The sequence below is a fragment of the Anolis carolinensis genome, chromosome 2 (assembly GCF_035594765.1).
Source record: "Anolis carolinensis isolate JA03-04 chromosome 2, rAnoCar3.1.pri, whole genome shotgun sequence".
NCBI classification, from domain to species: Eukaryota; Metazoa; Chordata; class Lepidosauria; order Squamata; family Dactyloidae; genus Anolis; species Anolis carolinensis.
The window spans coordinates 23,785,253-23,809,915 of NC_085842.1; the positions used below are offsets into that span (position 1 = coordinate 23,785,253).

The 24,663-nt window shown below is 43.4% G+C and overlaps 1 protein-coding gene across 1 annotated transcript in view; it reads right to left on the reverse strand.

Annotated features, from left to right (window-relative positions):
- The window catches only part of notch4 (notch receptor 4), a 44,259-nt gene extending 34,037 nt beyond the window's left edge, over positions 1 to 10,222 (reverse strand). Inside the window, exons 1-5 of the mRNA XM_008105914.3 lie at positions 9,920 to 10,222; positions 8,920 to 8,995; positions 6,889 to 7,157; positions 4,138 to 4,476; positions 2,560 to 2,682 (exon numbers count right to left, since the gene is read on the reverse strand). Coding sequence (XP_008104121.1) covers positions 2,560 to 2,682; positions 4,138 to 4,476; positions 6,889 to 7,157; positions 8,920 to 8,995; positions 9,920 to 9,965 — 853 coding nt within the window. The 5' untranslated portion in view covers positions 9,966 to 10,222. The remainder of the gene's footprint in view (positions 1 to 2,559; positions 2,683 to 4,137; positions 4,477 to 6,888; positions 7,158 to 8,919; positions 8,996 to 9,919) is intronic.
- Positions 10,223 to 24,663: the final 14,441 nt, after the last annotated feature.

The window sequence follows — 24,663 nt, forward strand, 5'->3', positions numbered from 1 at the left end:
GGTCCCCAGATGTTTTTGGCCTACAACTCCCAGAAATCCCAGCCAGTTTACCAGCTCTTAGGATTTCTGGGAGTTGAAGGCCAAAAATATCTGGGGACCCCAGGTTGAGAACCACTACTCTAGATCCGCCAGCTCAATTTTATTTCAACTTCAACCAGAGATTTCTAGAGAGGTGTTTTCTTAAGCCCCTTCCACACTGTCCCTGTAGCCCGAGATCTGATCCCAGATAATTTTATCATACCAAATTATCTGGCAGTGGACATTTATACATATAATTCAGTTTAAAGCAGATAATCTGGGATCAGATCCTGGGATACAGGGTAGTATAGAAGGGGCCTTAGTTTAAAAAAAAAAAGTGGTTATTTTATTATTTCCCCCTTTGGCTCGGAACCTGTCTACCAAAATCCCTTGAAACTAGAGGGCCTTCTGCAGTGGTTCTCAACCTGTGGGTCCGCAGGTGTTTTGGCCTACAATTCCCAGAAATCCCAGCCAGTTTACCAGCTGTTAGGATTTCTGGGAGTTGAAGGCCAAAACATCTGGGGATCCACAGATTGAGAACCAGTAGCCTACTTTTTGTTGTTTATTCATTCAGTCGCTTCCGACTCTTCATGACCTCATGGACCAACCCATGTCAGAGCTCCCTGTCGCCCGTGGCCACCCCCAGCTCCTTCAAGGTCAAGCCAGTTACTTCAAGGATATCATCCATCCATCTTGCCCTTGGTTGGCCCCTCTTCCTTTTTCCTTCTATTTCCCTCAGCATCATTATCTCGCCAAACTTTCCTGTCTTCATCTTTGCCTCTGATCTCCTTCCCTCCAGTGAACAGCTGGGCATTATTTCCTGGAATATGGACTGTTTGGATCTTCTTGCTGTCCAAGGCACTCCATTTTCCTCCAGCACCAAAGTTCAAAAGCCTCTCTCTTCCTTCACTCTGCCTTCCTTATGGTCCAGCTCTCGCATCCATAGGTTACTATGGGGAATACCATTGCTTTGACTATGCGGACCTTCGTTGCCAGTTTCTACTCTTCACTATTGTATCGAGGTTGGCCATTGCTCTCCTCCCAAGAAGTAAACGTCTTCTGATTTCCTGGCTCCAGTCCGCATCTGCAGTAATCTTCGTGCCTAGAAATATGAAGTCTGACACTGCCCCCATGTTTTCTCCCTCTATTTGCCAGTTATCAATCAGTCTGGCCGCCATAATCTTGGTTTTCTTGATGTTTAACTGCAGCCCGGCTTTTGCACTTTCTTCTTTCACCTTGGTGATAAGGCTCCTCAGCTCCTCCTCACTTTCAGCCATCTAAGTGGTATCATCTGCATATCTAAGGTTGTTAATATTTCTTCCAGCAATTTTAACTCCAGCCTTGGATTCTTCAAGCCCCACATGTCATATGATGTGTGCAAGTTGAATAGGTATGGTGAAAGTATACAGCCCTGCCGCACTCCTTTCCCAATCTTGAACCAGTCTGTTGTTCCATGGTCTGTTCTTACTGTTGCTACTTGGTCGTTATACAGATTCCTCAGGGGACAGACAAGGTGACTGGCCTACTGCATATCCATATTTCTAAACTGGCATCTATATGTATTAAGCATATGGAAATGTCATGCAAGTGTTCTCTTTATTTGTAAGCAGTCAAGTGAAGAGAACACTTGCATGAAATTTTATTTGACTGTATCCAAATAGTCATCATAAACACCACAAGGAACCTTGACCCCCTCCCCAAGGCATGTTGCTTTGATAGTCTGATTGTTTTGTCTTCTAACTACTTCAACAGGAAAACTATTCATCATTAAGGAAGACATGCACTTCCTGGCTTCCTTGTTTATCCGTTCTCTTTAGAGGGTCCGGTACTGATAGCTCTCTTTTGTTGGCATTACAATGCAGGCTGTTTCATATTGGATTTCTTCCACAGCTTTGAATTGAATGTTTTTCTGCTGCAGTACACTAAACTAACACACACAGAGCTTCCAGAAGTTACTTTTTTAGATTATAACTCCCAGTATCACCTAGTAAGTATATTGTTGGATGCAATGTTTCCATAATATCCCATACCCACTCTTCACCCATTCTGGAAATCTTTCCTAGTCCCCCCCACAATTTTTCAGGGCCCTTCCAGACAAGTTCTATATCCCAGGATCTAATTCCAAGTTTTCTGTTTATCTCAGATTATTTGGCAGTACAGACTCATATAATCCAAGTCAAAAACCTAGGATGAGATCCTGAGATATAGGGCCTGTCCGGAAGGGTCCTCGGTGAATATTTCTATACACTTCCCTTCTCTTCAAGAGACAATGTATGCTGGGCAAATTATCAAAAATCTACAAAATAATGCATTCATTCATTCAGGGCAGATATGGAGATGATTCTGCTCAGGAAAATTAGAACAATTGGAGAATATGACATTATGACAAATGAGACTCCTGGGTTGCTGAGGAAGGAGACTGAATCCTATGGGAGTTGAGACTAGAATTATCTCTTAATGCAAAATTTAAAGGGAATTGTGGGTTAACAGGTATAGAAGATTAGGTTGCAAGGAATGTAGGCATACTTTCACCAACTTTACCTGTCCAGCCTGAGAGACACTGGCAGGAATATGACCCCAATCCATCCAGGCAGGTGCCCCCATTGCTGCATTGATTCCCTACACAGTCATCTGGGTTCACCTCACAGTATTGACCTGTGTAGCCTGTAAGAGGAGAAAGTCAGATCAATCCAATTGGTTAGAGCAGCAGTTCCCAAACTATGTTCAGCAAACTCTAGGGTTCTGCAAATATCATTATAAGAGTTCCACGAAAAATCTTAAATTTTTTAAATAAGATAGTGCAAGAGTTTTGAAAATGATTCTTTTGAGACTAGAACTCCTTTACTGGCTGGAGGATTATGCAAACTGTATTACAAAACATCACTTTGCTAATTTCTAGATCATGCCCACCTCTGTTTCATATATATGAGCCAAATGGCTCACCATTGGACGATCTTTCAATATTAACACCACACTTGGTTGCTAGTTCAGGAAGTGCAAGATATAGCATGAAACAACATTTTAACTGGGTTGTTGTATGTTTTCTGGGCTGTATGGCCATGTTCCAGAAGTATTCTCTCCTGACGTTTCACCCACATCTATGGCAGGGAACCTCAGAGGTTGTGAGGATGCCTGCCATAGATGTGGGTGAAACGTCAGGAGCAAATACTTCTGGAATGTGGCCATACAGCCCAGAAAACATACAACATCCCTGTGATTCCGGCCATGAAAGCCTTTGACAAAACATGTTAACTATTCTTGGTGTAATCACAACATTCTAGATAGTAAACCTTGGGTCAAAGGTAGGGACTTTCTTCCAGTGTAAAGGTTTGAATTCAGGAGAAAGGATGGGACCAAAAATACCTGTTTATTTTAGCTTACTATAACAAAAATTAAAACTGGGATACAAGTGGACAAAGAGCATCAGAGTGAAGGTATTTGAAGCAAACTTCAGAAGGGTTGTTGTGTGTTTTCCAGGCTGTATGGCCATGTTCTAGAAGTATTCTCTCCTGACATTTCACCCACTTCTATGGAAGGCATCCTTAGAGATTGTGAGGTATATGTCGTGCATCATCACCTCATAAGCTCTGAGGATGCCTGCCAGAGATGCAGGCGAAACGTCAGGAGAGAATGCTTCTGGAACATGGCCATACAGCCCGGAAAACACACAACAACCCTGTGATTCTGGCCATGAAAGCCTTCAACAACACATAAAACTTCAGAAGCTAAAAGAGGCTTTGGTTTTTGTCTGGGCTTCCTGGGAAGGGCACAATTCTGCCTCCTTCTTGCCTTGTTCCCAAGTTAATTTCATGTCAATTGCTTTGCACTCAATTTGCAGGAATTGAAATAAAGTGAGGAAAAGGGGTAAAAGAGGATAAAAGAGAAACTGGGACAGTTGTGGAATGGGAGAGAATTAGCTGGGATGGTGCCTGCAAAAATGGACTGCCGGCCACATGACCTTGCAGGTGTCTACGGACAACGCCGGTTCTTCGGCTTAGAAATGGAGATGAGCACGAACCCTCAGAGTCTGACATGACTGGACTTAACGTCAGGGGAAAACCTTTGCCTTTACCTAGAGGGCTACTTGAAATACTCCAAATTTTTGGTCTCACTGCTTACCTGGGAGACACAGGCATCCATGGTATCGTTCATCCACCTCATGGCAGGTGCCACCATTGAGGCAGATTTCTGGGGAACACGGTGCCAGGCGGTACTGGCAGAGGGGTCCAGAGGAATTGGGAGGGCAGACGCAACGGAAAGAACCCACGCTATTAATGCACCGGCCTCCATTGAGGCAGGGATTTGTGTCCCCAAAGCATTCATTGACATCATGTTGGCAGGTGTGTCCTTCAAACCCCGGCCGGCACTGGCAAACGATGACTGGGTAGGTGATGACGCACGTCCCGCCATTGGCACATGGGTTTGCCGGGCAGAAATCCATCAGCTGGCAATTCTTTCCTGGAAAGAGACCAAACGCTTAAGACAAGTTTCCCGTTGCTTCTCTCCTCTTTAACCTCCTTATTCAGGAAAGCCAAGGGTGGAAAGGTCGATCTAATCCAACATCCTGTTTCCAAAAGAGGAGAGCCGGAAATCAGTGGGAGGTAAGATTGCCCGATGTCCACCGTAATAGATCCCCATCTGATCTTGGAAGCCAAGCAGGGTCAGTACTGGTTAGTCATTGGCTGAGAAACCATCAACAAATATCAGATGCTCTAAGTTGTATTTCAAAACTGGAAAACCGTTCCTTGTAGTTGGCACAAGTCAACAGAATATTTTAAACCACGTTCACTGACATAGATATTCTTATGTTGAACCTACATTCTTGAAGCCACTAGATCTTGTCTGATCTTGGGTCAGCCATGGTTAGTAACTGGTCTTGTCTGACCAGGGTCAGCCATGATTAGTTATTGGCTGGGAAACTATCAATAAATATCAGATGCTGTAAGATGAAGGAACTCGCAAAACTGTTCCTTGCCTAAGAATACCCTATGAAAAATCCTTGTGATTGCCACAAGTCAACAGAATATTTGACACCACATACACAGACATTCTTGAATCCACTAGATCTTGTCTGATCTTGAATGCTAAGCAAGGTCAGCCCTGGTTAGGATCAGAATGGGAGTTCACCATGAAATCCTGCTGCCATAGCTAGATTTCAGAAGAACTGGGGAAAACACCTCACTTCCAATTATATCTTGCCTAAGAAAAAGCCGTGAAAGCCATTGGGTCACCATATGTTCACAGATGACTAAATTTTGTGACAACATGGGTCAAATGAAGTTACAGCCACATCATTGCATATCTATTTGCTTTCAATCAGTTTTTGGTCAACTTTAGATTCGGTTTGGTTATCTGGGGTGCTGATTCAGAAAATTGCATTAGATAGACCCATCAGCTCTAGTTTCTGATACAGAACATATGCCATCCAGTAGTCACCATCTGCTTGCCCACAGAAAACCATATTTAATAATCTAGAGCTGATGTGGTCTATCCAATGCAATTTTCTGAATCAGCACCCCAAATAATCCCAGGAACAGGCCTAAAAATGAAGACAACATGGCACCCCCACTTCCAGGCACCACATGGAACGGCTCCGCTCAGGGAGAAGAGGAGGAGGAGGAGGAGAAGCAGCAGTCAGGAGGCTTGTTGTCGCACCTTTTGTGGGAAGTCAGCCTCTCCCCTCCCAACATCCCCATTGTCTCGGCACTATAAGAGGGTTTCGCATTGCAACGGTGTAGTAACTGTGAGACTGTGTACCATATTTTAGTTCTTGGGGACAATTGGTGGTCCATGGGCCACAGGTTGGGAACCACTGACCTAGAGAAAGCATTCCTCAGCGTATCTACTCAAAAGTATTTATTTATTTTATTTATTTACAGTATTTATATTCCACCCTTCTAACCCCGAAGGGGACTCAGGGCGGATCACATTGTATACATATAAGGAAAACATTCAATGCCATATACACATAGAACAAAGACAGAGACAGACGCAGAGGCAATTTAACCTTCTTCTAAGGGGATGTTCGATTCTGGCCACAGGGGGAGCAGCTGCTTCATCAGCCACTGTGATGGCACTTCCTCATTCCAACGTCGTAAATTAGTTAAATTTGCCTCCCCACTTTATAAGTGATACCTTATTTCCTACTTGATAGATACAACTATCTTTCGGGTTGCTAGGTCAGCAACGAGCAGGGGCTATTTTTTTTTTTTAATTGACGGGTGCTCACCCCATCACGGGCTGGCCTCGAACTCATGACCTCATGGTCAGAGTGATTTATTGCAGCAGGCTGCTCACCAGCCTGAGCCACAGCCCTGCCCCTGTGCCACAATGAAGTAATCTTCATTGTTTTCGCTGGGTGCATCTACACCGACGAATTAATGGAGTTTCATGCCTCATTTACTGCTAGGGCACAATACTATGGAATCCTTGGAGTTGCACTTTTACAAGATCTTTAGCCTTCTCCATCAAAGAGGGCTGGAGCCTCACCGAACTACAACTCCCCCAGGATCCCATATCATGGAGTCATTGCAATTAAATAGGTGTCAAACTGCATTAATTCTATAGCATAGATGCACACTTAGGTGGGACTCACTCTAAAGGAAGTTCAGGTGAAACTGCATCCTCACAGCCCCATCATATATGCTCTGTCCAGGACTGCTACATTTGCCCTGGTACCTCTAATGATGCCATTTCCAGCATTTAACCGGCACTCTACTCATGAGTTTCTGGTTGCAGAACGGGGGCAGGAGGGATGCCATATTTTTTATTTTCTTCAGGCAGTCAAATATCTTGAGCTATCTCTCCTCCATGCTGGACATACCTGCCTGTCTCGCTCAGGTGTTCTTCCCCTCCCTTTGCCAGACATACCTGTCCATCCTGATACACATTGACATTGATACTGCTTTCCGGAGAGGCGCTGGCATGATCCTCCATGTTGGCATGGCGAAGGGAAGCAGGGGTCTCCTACCAGGCCTTGGCACTGCTCCCCTGTAAAACCAGGGAGGCAAAGGCACGTGGAGGTGGGAGGGTTTGGGGGACGGAGCATTTGGAGAGAGCATGTGCCCCCATTCTGGCACTGCTTGTGGGTACAGGGGTCAACAAACTGGCACAAGTCTCCAACATATCCTGTAAAGCATCTGTCAAGAGAAGAAACAATATATAACGATAACTCTATGCTCCTTCATCCATTTGGATGGAACAATAGTCTCTGGCCTTATTTGAACATTCAGGGCTAATTTCTGAGACAGAATGGGTTGTGAGATTCTAATTCTGAAGATGAGAGTGTACCTCTGAACATGGACATTTATTTTCTTCTATATGAGCAGGAGTCAGCCAGGTGTGGTTTTATGAGCTCAGAAGGAGGAATGAAGAGAAAAGCCCCCTTTTCAAAATCTTCAAATAAGCTCACTGAAGGGGCATCTCCACTGTAGAATTTATAAAGTTTGACATTTTGTTGTAGAAAGCTTTCATGGATGGAATCACTGGGTTGCTGTGAGTTCTCTGGGCTGATTTTAGAGTTTTCCAGACGCATTCTCTCTGGACATTTCACCCACATCTATGGCAGGCATCCTCAGAGTTTGTAAAGTTTATTGGAAACTAGTCAAGTGGGGTCTATATATCTGTGGAATGTCCAGAGTGGGAGAAAGAATTGGAGGCAAGTGTGAATGTTGCAACTGGCCACCTTGATTATCATTGAATGGCCTTTCAACTTCAAAGCCTGGCTGCTTCCTGCCTGGGGAATCCTTTGTTGAAAATGAACAATATCTGGCTACCAGTATTTTAAAAAATCTAAAATCAGGACAGTAAATAAAGAGCAATGCTCAGAAAATTCCAGAAATGAAACAATCAGGAGCTAACACCTCCCAACAAAGGATTCCCCCAGGCAGGAAGCAGCAGGGCTGAAAGGCCTTTCAATGTTAATCAAGGTGACCAATTGCAACATTCACACATGCCTCCAACAGACAAGCTTTCTTTTTCCCACCCTGGACATTCCACAGATATATAAACTCCACTCGCCAAGTTTCCAACAGAGCTCGCAATCTCTGAGGATGCCTGCCATAGATGTGGGCGAAATGTCAGGAGAGAATGCTTCTGGAACATGGCCATGCAGCCTGGAAAACTCAAAGCAAACCAAGCTTCACATTGTTATAACTGACATAGTTCAATGCTATAGAATCCTTAGAGTTTTAGTGTTACTACGTTTTTATCCTCCTCTGCCAAAGAGTGCTGGTGCCTCAACAAAATGCAGCTCCCAGGATTCCACAGCATTGAGCCATGGTGGTTAAAGTATTAATTCTACAGTGGAGATGCACCCAAAGTCTGTGTTCTGCATCTGAGTCCATCTCTAGAAATGAGTGGTACTCTAAGATGTGGTTGGACTACAAACCCCTGTCAGCCCAAATAGCCAATACTGTATAATGCTGGATGGTGAGAGTCGCAGTCAATCAGAATAAGGGATGTTAATATGCTTCCCCTGGAGGTTGCCATAGCATTGTCTTGGAGAATATAGCAAATTGCGAGAGAGGAAATGCCTAGGAGGTTATCCAGAGACATAATCTATTATTATGGTAATATAAGAAATTAGGTGTGGTTGCAGGAGCTCTGAAGGAGGAAATGAGCAGGAATAAGTCCAACATTTCCTACAAACATATGGCTCACTGAGGGTGCATCTACACTATAGAATTAATACAGCGTGACACCACTTTAACTGACATGGCTCAATGATATGGAATCCTGAAAGCTGTAGATTTATGGGGTCTTTTGCCTACTTTGCCAAAGAGTGCTAGTGCCTCCTCAAACTACAACTCTCACAATTCAATAACATTGAGGCTCCCCAAAAAATAAAAATAAAACTTTGTTAAGTCTTTTGAGAAACACATGTGAATTCTGGGAACTTACAGGCACGTAAAGGACCCGTTGGAGTGGTTCAAGCAGGTTCCTCCGTTCTTGCATGAAATTTGAGTGCAAGGTAGACCTGGAAGAGAAAAAAGCAGATTCAGTGATGCCATCTGGGCATGCCATTTGGTACATGAGCAAATATATGGATAGGTTGTCCAAATGCCGCAGGATTGGTCTGGCTGGCCATTCATATAAACCAGGCATGGGCAAAATTTGGCACTCCAGGTGTTTTGGACTTCAACTACCACAATTCGTAATAGCCAGTAAACTGGCTGGGATTTCTGGGAGTTGAAGTCCAAAACACCTGGAGGGTCAAAATTTGTCAATGCCTGATAAAAACCATAATTGAAAGAGAGGTCAAGGTGAGGACAGATCTACAATCACAACTGGACAAAACAACCGTGCTGTACCAAATGGATCGGTCTCAGAGCCTGGAGATGTTAATGCCCTCCAACATTTCACAGGATGCATCTGCACTGTAGAATAAATGTAGTTTGACACCACTTTGACTGCCATGGCTCAATGCGATAGGATCCTGATAGCTGTCGTTTGGTGAGGCCCGGCAGTCTTTCGGTAGAGAAGGCTAAAGGCTTTGTAAAACTACAACCCTCATGATTCTACAGCACTGAGCATGGTAGTTCAATTGGTGTCAAACTGCATTCATTCCAAACCAAAGAGCCAGCGTTGTCCATAGACACCTCCAAGGTCATGTAGCAAGCATGACTGCATGGAGTGCTGTTACCTTCCCGCCGGAGCAGTACTTATTGATCTACTCACATTTACAACTGCTAGGTTGGCAGAAGCTGGGGCTAACAGTGGGAGCTCATCCCGCTCCCTGGATTCAAACCGCCAGTCTTTCAGTCAGCAAATTCAACAGCTCAGTGGTTTAACTCGCTGCACCACTGGGGACTCCCCTATACTGCCATATAATCTAATTTTTGAATCCAGATTATCTACTTTGAACTGGATTATATAGCAGGGTAGATCCAGCTGTACTTACCTCCGGCAAGTGGAATCAAAGCGAACAGCAGCTGCCAATGCATCATCCTATCTGCAAAACTTTCTTATTTCTCTCTCCAGTTCACCCCCGATTCCTTCAGATATAGGACTGAATGCAGATGGGTTCAGGCATCCAGACCAAAGTGTCAGATCAAAACCAAGCAACCAGGAGGACGGAGGCTACGAAAGTCCCTTCAACCTCACTTCTGCGGACAACTTGTACAACTCTTGGGCATTATTTCCTCCTTGCCATCTCCCCCCAGAAAGAACAAGGCACATCCTGCCGTCTCAGAACTCCATTGTCGAGGGCTTCCTGCCCCACACAATGCTTGGGAGGAGAAAGATTTCCTGTTACCCAGGCCGCTTTTGTCAACATGCAGAAAAGGGTGGGGAATACTGGGGTGTGTGAGCGTGAGCCTTGGAGGGTATGGGGTGCCATCAAGAATGTACAATCATGCCTTTTCACACAAAGTAGCTATAGCACTATGATCCCACGTTAACTGCCATGGCTGCATCTTGTGGAATTGCGGGATTTATTGTTTGAGAGGGCATTGGAGCAGAAAAGCCTATAGAGGTATTTGGGGATATAGGAATATAGTCAACCCTCCACATTTGCTGGAGTTATGGGCACAGAATCCCTGCAAAAGTGGGAAGACGGTGAGTATTTTTTTAACCTGAAATAACACATTTCTAGTCATTTTCAGGTCCCCTAGAGCAGTGTTTCTCGAACTGTACTCCTCCAGGTGTTTTGGACTTCAGCTCCCAAAAATCCCAGCCAGCTTGCCAGCTGTTAGGAATTGTGGGAGCTGAAGTCCAAAACATCTGGAGGAGCAAAGTTTGAGAAACTCTAGAGCAACTCTGTGGATGATGTCCATTGCTCTAGAGCAACTCTGTGGATGATGTCCATTGCTCTAGAGCAACTCTGTGGCTAACTTCTCTTGGAAGTTGATCACAGAATCACACTGGGAGACCAACAAATACCTAAAGAAGTGTTTGTTCTATTGAGGAATTCTCCAACACAGCATATGGCAGAAATTGACTGCTTAGGCCACATCAACACTGCCTTATAATGTACATACTGTGTTTCCCCGAAAATAAGACAGTGTCATATTAATTTTTGCTCCCAAAGATGCTCTAGGTCTTATTTTCAGGGGATGTCTTATTTTTCCATGAAGAAGAATTCACATTTATTGTTGAACAAAAAAATGAACATTTATTATATACTGTACAGTATACAAACCAGGTACATCACAAACCAGCATAACCAGACAAACTGTGAATCCTATCAAGAATTTCTTGTTACTACCACTATTTCCATGTACAACAATCTATGGTATGTACATTTACCAAACCTGCATGCTCTGGTGTTCTGTTCGGCGGGCATGCTTCCAAACACAAATGGTGCTAGGTCTTACTTTTGGGGGAGGCCTTATATTTAGCAATTCAGCAAAAACCTCTACTAGGTCTTATTTTCTGGGGATGTCTTATTTTAGGGGAAACAGGGTAGTTTCATCATGCAGTTTAGCTGCATTTTATGAGTTTACAATGATCAAATAATGCAGTTTTAAACACTGTGTTATATAATAATATACATGGGGACAGAGTCATGCTGAAAGACCTAGATATTCCTAGAGAGACATGTTAATTAAACCTGATAATAACCAAATCTGCCAAAGTAATATCTGCAAATGTGGAGGGCTGATTGTAACACAGGGTTTCCAGGTGCTTGTGGGACATAACTTTCAGCGCTCCTAATCTGGCAGGGAAAGTTCAAATTAATACTCTGCAATCCAACTTTTTCAGCTGGGTTTAAATGTCCCAGCTTTTCTCTCCTCCTTCCTAATCATTATTTTCAGTTGCTGCAAACTAAAGGTGCATCTAAACTGTAGGATGAATGTAGCTTGTCACTACTTTAACTGTCATGGCTTAAGGTGATGGAATTCTGGGAATTATAGTTTTACAAGATCTTTAGCCTTCTCTTCCAGAGTGCTGTGTCTCACTAAACTACACATCCCAGATTCCATAGCACTGAGCTATTCCAGTTAAAGTGGTCTCAAACTGCATTAGCTCTATACTGTGGGTGCAGCTATGTTCTTGCCCCTTTCCAGCAGGCTCCAACAAAAACAGCCCCTTGCAGCTTGTGCGTTCTCCCTCATTAAGAATTTTTGTCACATGTTTTGGTTTTCATGTGTGTAAGTTTGGAGAATATGTCATCCAGCAGCCATTGGAAGGTGATAGAATAGCATAGTGATGTTGTCAAAAACAGACCTCCCTGGGTCAAAATATTATATGAATAAACTTGCTTTCGCGGTAGAGAGTTCCACAAGTAGCAGGAGCCTGGGGTTCCGCAAACTGGCATTTCAAACATATGGCGGAACCCAGCAGCAACTACCAGTGGCTGGGATACTCTTTGCAACATTATTTCCCCTTTTTATAGTTATATTGTTTCCAACCCTTAATAAATATGCACCTTGGTGCATTAGCCTGGGTCTATCTCCCCCGTTTTCGCCTCCCGCAGCCGGCTCAATGGCAGTTTGGGCCACATGGCACTTGCGACCGCCATGGCCCTCCACGATCCTCGGAATGGGGCTTATTCTCTCCCTCTCTCCCACTTTGGCCACCTCTTCGTCTCCCTGAACCCCATCACCAACCCCGTCCCCGTGGGTGCCCCAATTCCCTCAGTGGGAGCAGGTGAGTCGGAACTCGTTTCAAAAGTGCTAAATTTCCGAATTAGATCCTAATTCAATAATCATCCGCACCAAACGCACAACCCTAATAACCAGAAGGTCATGCCCCGTTCTCCAACAATGACATTTCCCCTTTCCCAGGAACAGGCCACCTAATCCCATCAGTATGGACAATATTTCTGCTTTGGACTCAATGGACAGCAGTGCCAGAGACTCATTCGCTTCGGATTCATATCACAATAACCTTTACAATAAACTGCATGCAACCTGTAGCCCCTCATTGTTCATCCTGAACCAGGGATAATGCAATCCAATCATAAAACCATGTCTCCTTTGTTAAAAGCTTCCATCTTGTCCCTCGTCAGCCATTGGAGAGTGGGAATCTGCACTGGAAGCAGGGAATGCTCTCCTAATGGCTGGCAACAATAGCAACGTTAACAGCAGCAGCAGCAGCAACAACAACATTAATAAGAAGACAACAGCAGTGAAGGGGTCCAGTTCTTGGATGCTTCGGAATGTATGGGATGCGACAGGACAGCAAAGTCCGGCTGGGACATCGTACGACAGAAGCAACACAACGAGTTCTTGGCATTGGTTTCTACAAGGAATCCTTATAACATCAACAAAGCTTAACCAATCATGGTGACGCCAGCTCCAGTGGGAGCAGGAATTTCAAAGAATTGAACTATATAAAAAGTCTATTTTGCAATGTTACGGTATCTCAGCTTACTTTGGCTGATTACCACAGACTGGCATAACTTCAGCTGACTTAATAAACAACCTTGGTGGCTTCTTCTTCAACTTGGTGAGATTTCTTTATTGGGAACATTGGATTAGCTTCTTGTCTTGCCAGGTGCACGGACCTACAGGGCGGCCTGTTGCTGGTACTGGTATCCGCTTACCGGGACTCGGTATCTGCACTTCAAGTTTCGCTATCTGTGGCCCAGATCTCACTATCTGAGGTTGCTCTAAATTGCTCTATTTCAGAGAGACCCTAAACTATTGTTTTAGCCCATAACTGTGCAACATCCCTGAAAATTAAGTGGTTATCTGATTTATTGGACTCCATCCTGTCCTTTTTGTTGTTGTTCTGTTTGAAACTTTTAAAAATAGTTATCTGTCTTGCTCCAACTGCTTCCTTCCCTTACTAGTAAATAAATTGTTTTCAGGATACATTTCTGACTTTCATTGGGACTTTTATTCCATTTTAAAGTTCAATAAAAACAGTTGAGAGGGTACATTTTTTAAAAAAACACAACTCAACAATTGAATTGTTTATATTTATTATTGTTTAGGTACAAATAGCAAATTTTCTGGAAAGGAAGGGCTTATACAATCCCCACTGAACATTGTTGTTCTTTGCCTTCCAAGGCAAATCTATCATAGAGTTCTACCTGATGAGTAAACTCCTGGGCAGAGGCAATGAAAGAGCAGAGAAAAGTAGCAGTAAGTGCTTTGCTAGCAAATAATCTTTTTTCTCATTCATTTCCTTTCTGCATTTTCCATTGTAAGACACTAATTTTCTCCACAAAGTTTCTCGTCTTGCAATATTGATTCCCTTTTTTTTCTTCCAGAAAATAACTGGAGAAAAACAAAAACTATGCATCCAATCTGTTTGAAATGCCAATTGGATCTTGCAAGACACTAGTGTAGCCACCCATTACTTTTTTGCCTCAGGATTGAGACCCAAAGCAGCTCATAATTTCAGAAACCATACAATTTAATAATACAAAAACATTTTGATTAAGTACTCGATTAGCAACAAAACATGAAAAAGTAAAGAGTTATAATTACACTATATAACAAATTTGAAACATGTTTCTGTTCCTTGTTTGGAAGTGTTATTTCCTGTTTAATTGTGTGGTAATTACTTTGACAGTAGCTGTTATACTCCAGAAACTTTGTTTTTGTGTCTGCCACAAACTACCGTATATACTCGAGTATAATAATAATAATAATAATAATAATAATAATAATAATAATAATAATAATAAATGCAGTCAAATAATAAATGTAATAATAAATAGAGTAAAATAATAAATGTATTAATAATAATAAAAATAGAGTAAAATAAATGTAAAAGTAACAACAATAATAGAGTAAAATAATAAATTTAATAATAATAATTAATAGAGTAAAATAGCAAATGTAACGATACCAATAATAACAGAGAAAAATACTGTAATAAATATACCATATATACTTGAGTATATAAGCTGACCTGAATATAGCCCACCAAAACCCTCACCCGAGTAGAAGCCGAGGAGGTTTTTTTTTCATTCCTAAAAAAGGGCTGAAAACTAGGCTTATACTCGAGTATATACAGTACGTTGAATTGGTTGGGACTCTATGGATCTACACTGCTCTGTATTCCAGGATCTGATCCCAGAATATCTCCACAATATCTGCAATAAAAAACTCTAGCAAAATGTTCTGCAGTATGTCCTGCAAAAAAAAGTTAAACTTTTTCCATGTTTTTATTATAGAATCAATTAGGAAATGGCATTTAAAACCCAGGAACAAATATCGTGTTACATAGTGTTATCCATCATCTGGAGAGAGGAAGCTCTCCAAGTGTTCCACTTTGAGCAATGCAAGGTGAGGCATCAAAACTATGCACTCCAAAATTATTATTTAATTATCCTAATATTTCTAACAGTGTTTGTCAGAACGTGTCTGAATTCGGTTTGATGTCCCACTTTCCTTATTTCCTTTCTTGACTCAAATGAGACATCCCTTTGGCTCCAGAACTTCAACTGACCTGCATCCTTTTCAGACTACAGAATTGTCTTGCTTTAATTCGGCTTTGACTACAATGGCAGCATCCCATGGAATCCTGGGATTTGTAGTTTGGGCAGGCACCAGAGCTCTCTGAGAATTCTGTACATAAATTGTTATAATGAAATGTACAGAATATATCTCATGAAAACCTTTCCTTCGTATTGTGATTGTTATTTCTGAGCATCATCAGCAGGTGGCAGTGTCCGTTACTTCTGGACCAGGGTGGCTCATAGGATTGTATTGGTGTGATGCCGCTTCAACTAACATAATGGCATCAATTGGAATCTGGGATTTGCAGTTTGGGAAAGCAGCACTAGAGCTTTCTAAACTGCAATTTCCAGCTTGCATGGAATATTGCCAAGGCAGTTAAAGTGGGATCATAGCACTCTAACTGTACACAGGCAAACAGTGCTAACAGGCTTTTTGCTCTTTCTTAGTAGATACCCCGGTGGCGAAGTGTGTTAAAGCATTGAGCTGCTGAACTTGCAGACTGAAAGGTCCCAGGTTCAATCCCAGGAGCGGAGTGAGCGCCCGGAGGGAAGGTAACAGCACTCCATGCGGTCATGCCTTGGAGATGTCTATGGACAACGCCGGCTCTTCGGCCTAGAAATGGAGATGAGCACCAACCCCCCAGAGTCAGACATGACTGAATGTCAGGGGAAATCTTTACCTTTACCTAGTAGATGCTTTGAGGGTGTGGTTACAGAACATCGCCAGTAGGTGGCAGTGTCTGCTACCTCTGTAGTATTTTATTATTATTTATTTGGGGTATTTATATACCACCCTTCTCAACTCCGAAGGGTGGTTCACAGTGATGGCAACAATTCAGTGCCCTCAATAAAAAACAGTATAAAACATCAAAGCTGACCCTCCCCTAATAAAACATTAAACATTATTAAACCCATCACATAAAATAACATCATATGTCGCACAAAACATAGCCATTGTCTGTAAACAGTATTGGATCATTGCACTTTCAACTTTCACTTTAGCTTTAAATATTTATTTATTTATTTATTACAATATTTATATCCCGCCCTTCTCACCCAACAGGGGACTCAGGGCGGCTTACAATAAAACAGACATATAAAAACAGTACAATACACTATAAATCAGTTAAAAAATTAACTTACATATAACATTCATAAAATGCATTTATAAAATATAGATAGGCGTGTACAAGTTTAAAAGACTGGGTCTGTCAATTGAGTTCCAGTATACATAATAGTAATTAATGCTGCTGATTCTTATTCGAAAGCCTGGCCCCACAACCAAGTTTTTACCTTCCTACGGAAGGATAGGAGGGAGGGAGCCTGCCTGACTTCAATGGGGAGGGCGTTCCATAGGCGGGGAGCCACTACTGAAAAGGCCCTGTCTCTTGTCCCCGCCAGCCACACCTGTGAGGCTGACGGGACCGCGAGCAGGGCCTCATCCGACGATCTTAAGCTTTGAGGTGGGTCATAGCGGGAGACACGTTCGGACAGATAAGCTGGGCCGGAACCGTTTAGAGCTTTATAGGCTAAAGCCAGCACGTTGAATTGTGCTCGGTAGCTAATCGGCAGCCAGTGGAGCTGACGTAACAGAGGAGTAGTACGCTCCCTGAACGCCGCTCCAGTTATTCACCTGGCAGCTTCCCGTTGGACTAATTGAAGCTTCCGAACAGTCTTCAAAGGCAGCCCCACGTAGAGTGCGTTGCAGTAGTCTAAACGGGATGTAACAAGGGCGTGGACCACCGTGGCCAAGTCTGGCTTCCCAAGGTACGGTCGCAGCTGGCACACAAGTTTTAATTGTGCGAAGGCTCCCCTAGCCACTGCTGAGACCTGGGGCTCCAGGCTCAACGATGACTCCAGGATCACCCCCAGACTGCGCACCTGCGCCTTCAGGGGGAGTGTGACCCCATCCAGCACAGGCTGTAACCCTATACCCTGTTCGGCCTTCCGACTGACCAGGAGGACCTCTGTCTTGTCTGGATTCAATTTCAATTTGTTGGCCCTCATCCAGTCCGACACAGCGGCCAAGCACCGGTTCAGGACCTGAACAGCCTCCTTAGTGACAGGTGGGAAGGAGTGACAGAGCTGGACATCATCTGCGTACAGATGACACCGGACCCCGAAACTCCTGATGATCTCTCCCAGCGGCTTCATGTAGATGTTAAACAACATGGGAGACAATACAGAACCCTGCGGGACCCCACAAGTCAACGGTTGTGGGGCCGAGCAGGCGTCCCCCAATGACACCATCTGGGACCGACACTCCAGGAATGAGTGGAGCCACTACAGGACAGTACCTCCAAGTCCCATTCCTGCGAGTCGTCCCAGAAGGATACCGTGATCGACGGTATCGAAGGCCGCTGAGAGGTCCAGCAGAACCAGCAGGGACACACTCCCCCTGTCCAGTTCCCGGCGAAATCATCAACTAAGGCGACCAAGGCTGTCTCGGTACCATGCCCCGGCCTGAAGCCAGACTGTGCCGGATCCAGAAAATCAGTGTCCACCAAGAATCCCTGGAGCTGTGAGGCAACCACATGTTCCAAGACCTTGCCCAAATAGGGGAGATTGGAAATAGGCCGAAAGTTTCCGAATTGAGTGGGATCCAATGATGGCTTTTTCAACAGCGGCTTGATCACAGCCATTTTTAGGCTCGCTGGAAACTTGCCCTCCCAAAGGGAGGCATTCACCACCACCTTCACCCACTCGGCCAAACCCCCTCTGGCTTCTCTCACCAGCCAGGATGGGCAGGGGTCTAGGATGCATGTGGTCGGTCTCGCCTCTCCAAGGATCTTGTCCACATCCTCGAGCTCAACCAATTGAAATGAATCCAACAAAACTGGACAAGCAGGTGCACTCGTTACATCCTCAGAGACTGCCGTTAATATGGTGTCAAAGTCGGAACGGATCAGAGCGACTTTGTCCGCAAAGAACCGAGCAAATGCTTCACAGCGGGCTGCCGAGTTATCAGGGCTCCCACCTTGATTGGTGGGAGTTAACAACCCTCTGATAACACGGAACAGCGCCGCCGGACGGTTCTGTGCGGACGCAATGTTGGCCGCAAGGTGGACTCTCCTTGCAGCTTTGATTGCCGCGGCAATATTCCTATGATGTGCTGTCCAAGGCTTTCATGGCCAGAATCACAGGGTTGTTGTGTGTTTTCTGGGCTGTATGGCCATGTTCCAGAAGTATTCTCTCCTGACGTTTCGCCCACATCTATGGCAGGCATCCTCAGAGGTTGTGAGGTATATGGAGAAACTAAGCAAGAAAGGTTTATATATATCTGTGGAAAGTCTAGGGTGTGAGAAGAACTCTTTGTCAGTTGGAAAGACAGTGTAAATGTTGCAGTTAATCACCTTAATTAGCATTGGAAAGGTTCATCTCCTGGCTATTTCTGCCTGGGGGCATCCTTTGTTCAGAGTCGTTAGCTGCCCCGATTGATTCATGTCTGGAACTCTTTTGTTTTCAGAGTGTTGCTTCTTATTTACTGTCATGATTCTAGAGGATTTTTTTAAAATACTAGTGTCCAGATTTTGTTCATTTTCATGGTTTCTTCTTTTCTGTTGAAGTTGTCCACATGCTTGTGAATTTCAATGGCTTCTCTGTGTAGTCTGACATGATAGTTGTTGGAGTGGTCAAACATTTCCGTGTTCTCAGATAATATACTGTGTCCAGGTGGGTTCATCAAGTGCTCTGCTATGGCTGATTTCTCTGGTTGACAAGAGGGATCCTCTTTCCTCTGCAGGAGTCTACCGGATACCATGCAGCTGTGGACAAGTCTACATAGGGACCACCAAACGCAGCATTGCCCAAACATGAATCAAGGAACATGAAAGGCACTGCAGACTAACAGCCAGAGAAATCAGCCATAGCAGAGCACTTGATGAACCAATCTGGACACAATATATTATTTGAGATGTGGGCGAAAAGTCAGGACAGAATACTTCTGGAACATGGCCATACAGCCCAGAAAACATACAACAACCCAGCCACGCAAATGCCCATTTTCCTGCCATCTGTTTTACACCTGTAAATCTCAAACTGCCTTCTGTCTACCTGGATGGCAACACTTTCCTCTTTCCATCTCAGTCCTTCCATAGCTCTGGAGGGCGCTTACAGTTAACTGCACCAGTCATATTTCCCTCCTCTGCCAATTTTTTTCCTGGCAATGGTTTGCAGCGCAACTGGGAGAGCCCAAGCTATTTAAAAAAGGAGTCATTTTGAATCACTTGAGTCTTGTAGTTTCTGCTCACAGCCGGGAGGGGCAGCACTTCACCAGCTTCAGAAAGGTTCCTGCTGCCATTGTCCCTGTGATCAGAAAGAAGAAATGGATGCTGCCTTGTAAGTTAAGCATCAGGAGACATGGCACACTACAAATGGTAGCATTATGACAGGGCCGGCCCTAGGTAACTTTCAAGTGTAGGTGAACAAAATTTTGGCATTTTCGTTGGATAAGCAAAAATGTTGGATAATAAAGAGGGATTAAGGAAAAGCCTATTAAACATCAAATAACATTATGATTTTACAAATTAAGCACCAAAACATCATGTTTTACAACAAATAAACAGAAAAAGCAGTTCAATACATGGTAATGTTATGTAGGAATTACTATATTTGCGAATTGAGCACCAAAAATTGAACTGGGATATAGGGCAGTGTGGACCCAGATAACCCAGTTCAAGGCAGATATTGTGGGTTATTCTGCCTTGATATTCTGGTTTATATGGCACACAGCCATATAATCCAGAATATCAAGGCAGATAATCCACATTATCTGCTTTGAACTGGATTATATGGCAGTGTGGACGACTCAGATAACCCAGTTCAAAGCAGATATTGTGGGTTGTTCTGCCTTGATATTCTGGATTATATGACATACAGCCATATAACCCAGAATATCAAGGTGCACAAGAGAAAGAAGAGAGGGGTTTTTTTAGAGGAAGGAAAGGAGAGCGGCATTAAGAGAAAGCCCCCTTCCCCCAGCGAACAGCAGCCTCTCCCCAAAGAGGAATGCGATCCCCCTTCCTCTCCTTTTTGATGGCAGGAAAGGTGGGCATGGAGGTGTGGAGGAGGACAAGTCAAGAGGGGGAAGGAATGGCGGCACCGCTTCTTCCCTCATGGAGTGAGAGATACACCCAGAGAGAGAGAGGGAGAGGGAGGAACAACCACCTGCCCTTCCTGCCTGCCTTCCCTAAGGCACCGCTTCTCCTTCCACTGCCTGCACTTTCCCCAAGAAAGGGGAAGAGGAGGAGGAGGAAGAAGCCTCCTCACCTGGTTCTCCTCCTTCTCCCTCCACAGCAGAAAGGACGAGGTCCCGCTCCTTGGTGCCGAGCCCTTCCTCCTGTGCTCACCTCACAGCATGAAGGCTGCTGAGGCGGTGGCGGGACAGCTTCTGCGCTGGGATTCAAGCTGCCTCTGCCACCGCCGCCCCCGGGGGCTTCCCTCCACCTTCTCGCACCCTCCTTCCCTGACAAGGTGCGAGAGGGAGTGACGCCATTCCTCCCTCCTCCACCCCCGGTAGGCGACCAGCCCCTCACTTCTGAGGCGTGCTTGTGGAGGTAGCCCAGGCCGTGCCCATGGAGGGCGGGAGGCAGGCTGCACCCTTACGACTCATGGCATGTTCCGCAACCGCGTAGTCTGACTAATGGTTGAACCGCCATTAACCGACATTAATTAAAGCTGAGAAAACTGATAGAACCACCCTACTGAAAGAATCTGCTAAACCAATTAAAAATCAAATTATCTGGACACAAGAATTATCACATTACTCTGAACACATAATCCAAATTATAAAAAAGCACTGGCATCTTCTTCAAGATATTTCAGGTTGCGATAAATTGCCTATTTTTGGAAACAGACGTACTAAAAATATTAGAGAATTTTTAATCCATACAGATTTAATCACTCCCATTAGTACACCGAAGAGCACCCTGAGATGCCATTATCCTTGTGGTCACTGTAAGTGTTGTCCTCAATCTTGGAAAACCAAGGAGATATATAATTATAGGTACAAAGTGGGTACCACACTAAAACATTTTTCCACTTGTAATAGCAGCAATGTAATCTACCTCTTGACATGTGACTGTGATCTCTGGTATATCGGAAAGACAACCAGACCCTTGAAAATCAGAATCTCTGAACATAAATCCAGAATCAAAAATTTATCTACAGAATCTCTTTTATATTCACACTTCACTCAATATAAGCATTCATCTACTTCATTTAAATTTTGTGCTCTGGAATGCATTACTCAAAAACCTTACATGGACTTGGAAAAACTATTATCCCAAAGGGAAATGTACTGGATCTTTAAGTTTAAAACCTTTTCCCCTCAGGGACTTAATGAATCACTTAATTTTAGCTGTTTCCTTTAAATTACCAAGTACTCTTTAAAAACCTTTGAATGAACCTCCATAATCACTCGCAGTTGAAATCACCACAAGCAGAGTCACTCAGTGAAAGCAATTAGGCACTATGTAAGTATAATACTGTTATATGGGTTACCTTTACTTCTGTTAATACTGCTGGTAAAATACTTGTTGTTACTCTATGTTTTGTTTTAGATAGAAAATCATTGTTGCTGAGTATAACAACTCCTGAAGAAGGGGATTTTCTCCCTGAAACAGGGTACAAAAATACCCGGGACCCCTGTAGACTTGGAACTTTATTCGGACTTTACTTTCGAAGACTTTTTTGAGAGCGGTGCTCCATCATTATTTTCTTCATTCCAGTATACAGCAACATGACCAACCATCTGTTTAAATTGTTAGGATCTTCTTGCAGTCCAAGGCACTCTCAGGATTTTCCTCCAGCACCAAAATTCAAAAGCATCTATCTTCCTTCGCTCAGCCTTCCTCATGGTCCAGCTCTCGCAGCCATAGGTTACCATGGGGAATACCATTGCTTTCACTGTGCGGACCTTCGTTGCCAGTCTCTGCTTTTCAGTATTTTATCGAGGTTGGCCATTGCTCTCCTCCCAAGAAGTAGATGTCTAAAACTAAAACTACAACTCCCGTGAATCCATAGCATTGAGCCATGGTGGTTAAAGTGATGTGAAACACTATTAAATTCAATGTGTAGTTGCACCCTGGGTTGCAGACCTGAAAGAAAGACAGGTAAGAGGGAGGGAGGTGGGAGACCCAGGGAAAAGCAGACATTTATTTTCTGAACTGAATCAGAGTATAGACAGTCCATCTTCTGTGAATCCCTCACTGCTGAACATATAGACATCGGAAAGGTCCACCTGCTACAGCATTTCTGATTTGTATTTATGGTTGTGAAAGCTGGACAGTGAAGAAAGCGGGTAGGAAGAAAATCAACTGAATTGAAATGTTTTGGAGGAGCTCCACAAATTCCACAGACAGCTCAAGATAGAAACAAATGTGTCCAAATCTGGACCAAACTCACCCTAGAAGCCAAAGCAAAGACACTGTATTGTGGACATATCAGATCAAGATAGGAAAAGAGGGTGACTGCACTACGAGTGGGTAGATTAAGGTTGAATTTATAAGATCCGCTCCATAGGATTCTTCTCCAGTTTGACCCTTTTGCTGACAAATGCATGTGTTTTAATCCCAGCTAAAATTAGTTTGGAAAATCACGCAGAAACCCTGCGTCTCCCAATGCAATTCTGTGTTGAAGTCCCACTGGAGGCTGCACAAAGAGCCATGCAGGAGGACCTAAGATTGCCAGAGAGAAGACCTTTGCAAGAATGTCTAGGTCCTCCAGCTGACGTTGACCGTGAAGTCCTGCAGGGGACGAAGAGATTACTAGAAAGATGTTCTCTCAGGTTCCAAAAGAGCTTTTTTTATTTGCAACTTTCCAACATTCATAGGGTCCTGCACCATGAACTCTAGCAAAGAGAAATCTGACTGCATGCTATGAACTAGGCATTTAATAATATAATGTTTTATTTTGAAACTAGAGTCAGATTGAGTACATTTCTACCATTTCTGATTCCACAGCCGTGATTGTATGGTAGGTATGTGTTTACTTGTAGTTGAGGCAAAACTGTCCGAGAGAATGGAAGGATTTGAATAGGAAAACTGCTGAGAAACAGAGATTATGTATCTTTCTCATCACCATCAGATCTGAGTGTAGCCCTTACCTCTGAGGAACTGTGTCCCCAAAGTGTCCTCCATGTGGGGTTTGCCTTGGCTTTAGTCTATAATTGTGAGATTGCACCTCTCCTTGTATTCCAAGAGCCAGTTTAGGGAGCTTTGGGGTTTATAGCCACAATCCAATCAGTTAAATTGCCTCCACTCCTTAGCATGGTCATTTCAAGGCCAGAGAAGAAAAGTGGCATCAAGAAGGAGAAAATGCAGTTGCTGGCATTAGAGGGGCAAAGTGGGAGAAGCAAGGGTTCAAAAAGCATAAAAAGAAACTCATAGAACCAAGCAATATCAGGGCATCCTCTGCACTGTGGAATGAGTGCAGTTTGGTACCACTGATGTTGAGGCTGATGCTGCCAGTCATTTTTGGGATGTATTTGACACTGGGTAAGCCCCACTTTAGGAGCAAAGTGGATGGCGGAGGATCATGGCTTGGATGTGGGTGGTCTTTGCGTCTTCCAGAATGCTGGTGCTCTCCCACCTGTCTTCTTTCCAAGAAATTTGCAGGATGTTTTAAAAATAATTTAGACTTTTAATCATGTGATTTACAATTGATTTCATCTCATGCAGATACAAAGAAAACTCAAGCAGAAATAATAAAAGGGATTTATTTTAATTGTCAAAACCTGTCAAGACCCAATCTTTTCTTCTTCTTTTTTCTCATAATTTTTATTAAACAACAGAAAGTGTTTTTCAATACATAAAAAGTGGGGGAACATTATATAATATAGGAACGTAGGAAGAAAGAAACAAAAAAAGAAAGACAGAAGAAACATATTAAAGCAGACATTATATGAATATAAAAGACATTATATTTACATGAAAGGTTTGTCATCACAGTATATATGTATAGGAAAGTATGAAATACAAAGAAAAAAGATAAAAAAGGAAAACAAAAACAAAAACAAAAAAACCCCTCTCACACAGTCAGGAAAAAGGTATTCGACGACTTCCGCTATTACTATTCCTGTAAAACAGCAACTTGTCAAGGTCCTTATAAAAACTAAACATAAATTCTTTCCCGCTTGCATCTTTAATATTTCTTAAGATAATTTTCTAATAATGACCAGTCAGTCTTTTTCAATCCACTGCCACTATTTTCTTTTAATAAAAATGTTAATTTATCCATGTCTTTTATGTCCATAATTTTGATAATCCAGTCTTTCATATCAGGGGTAG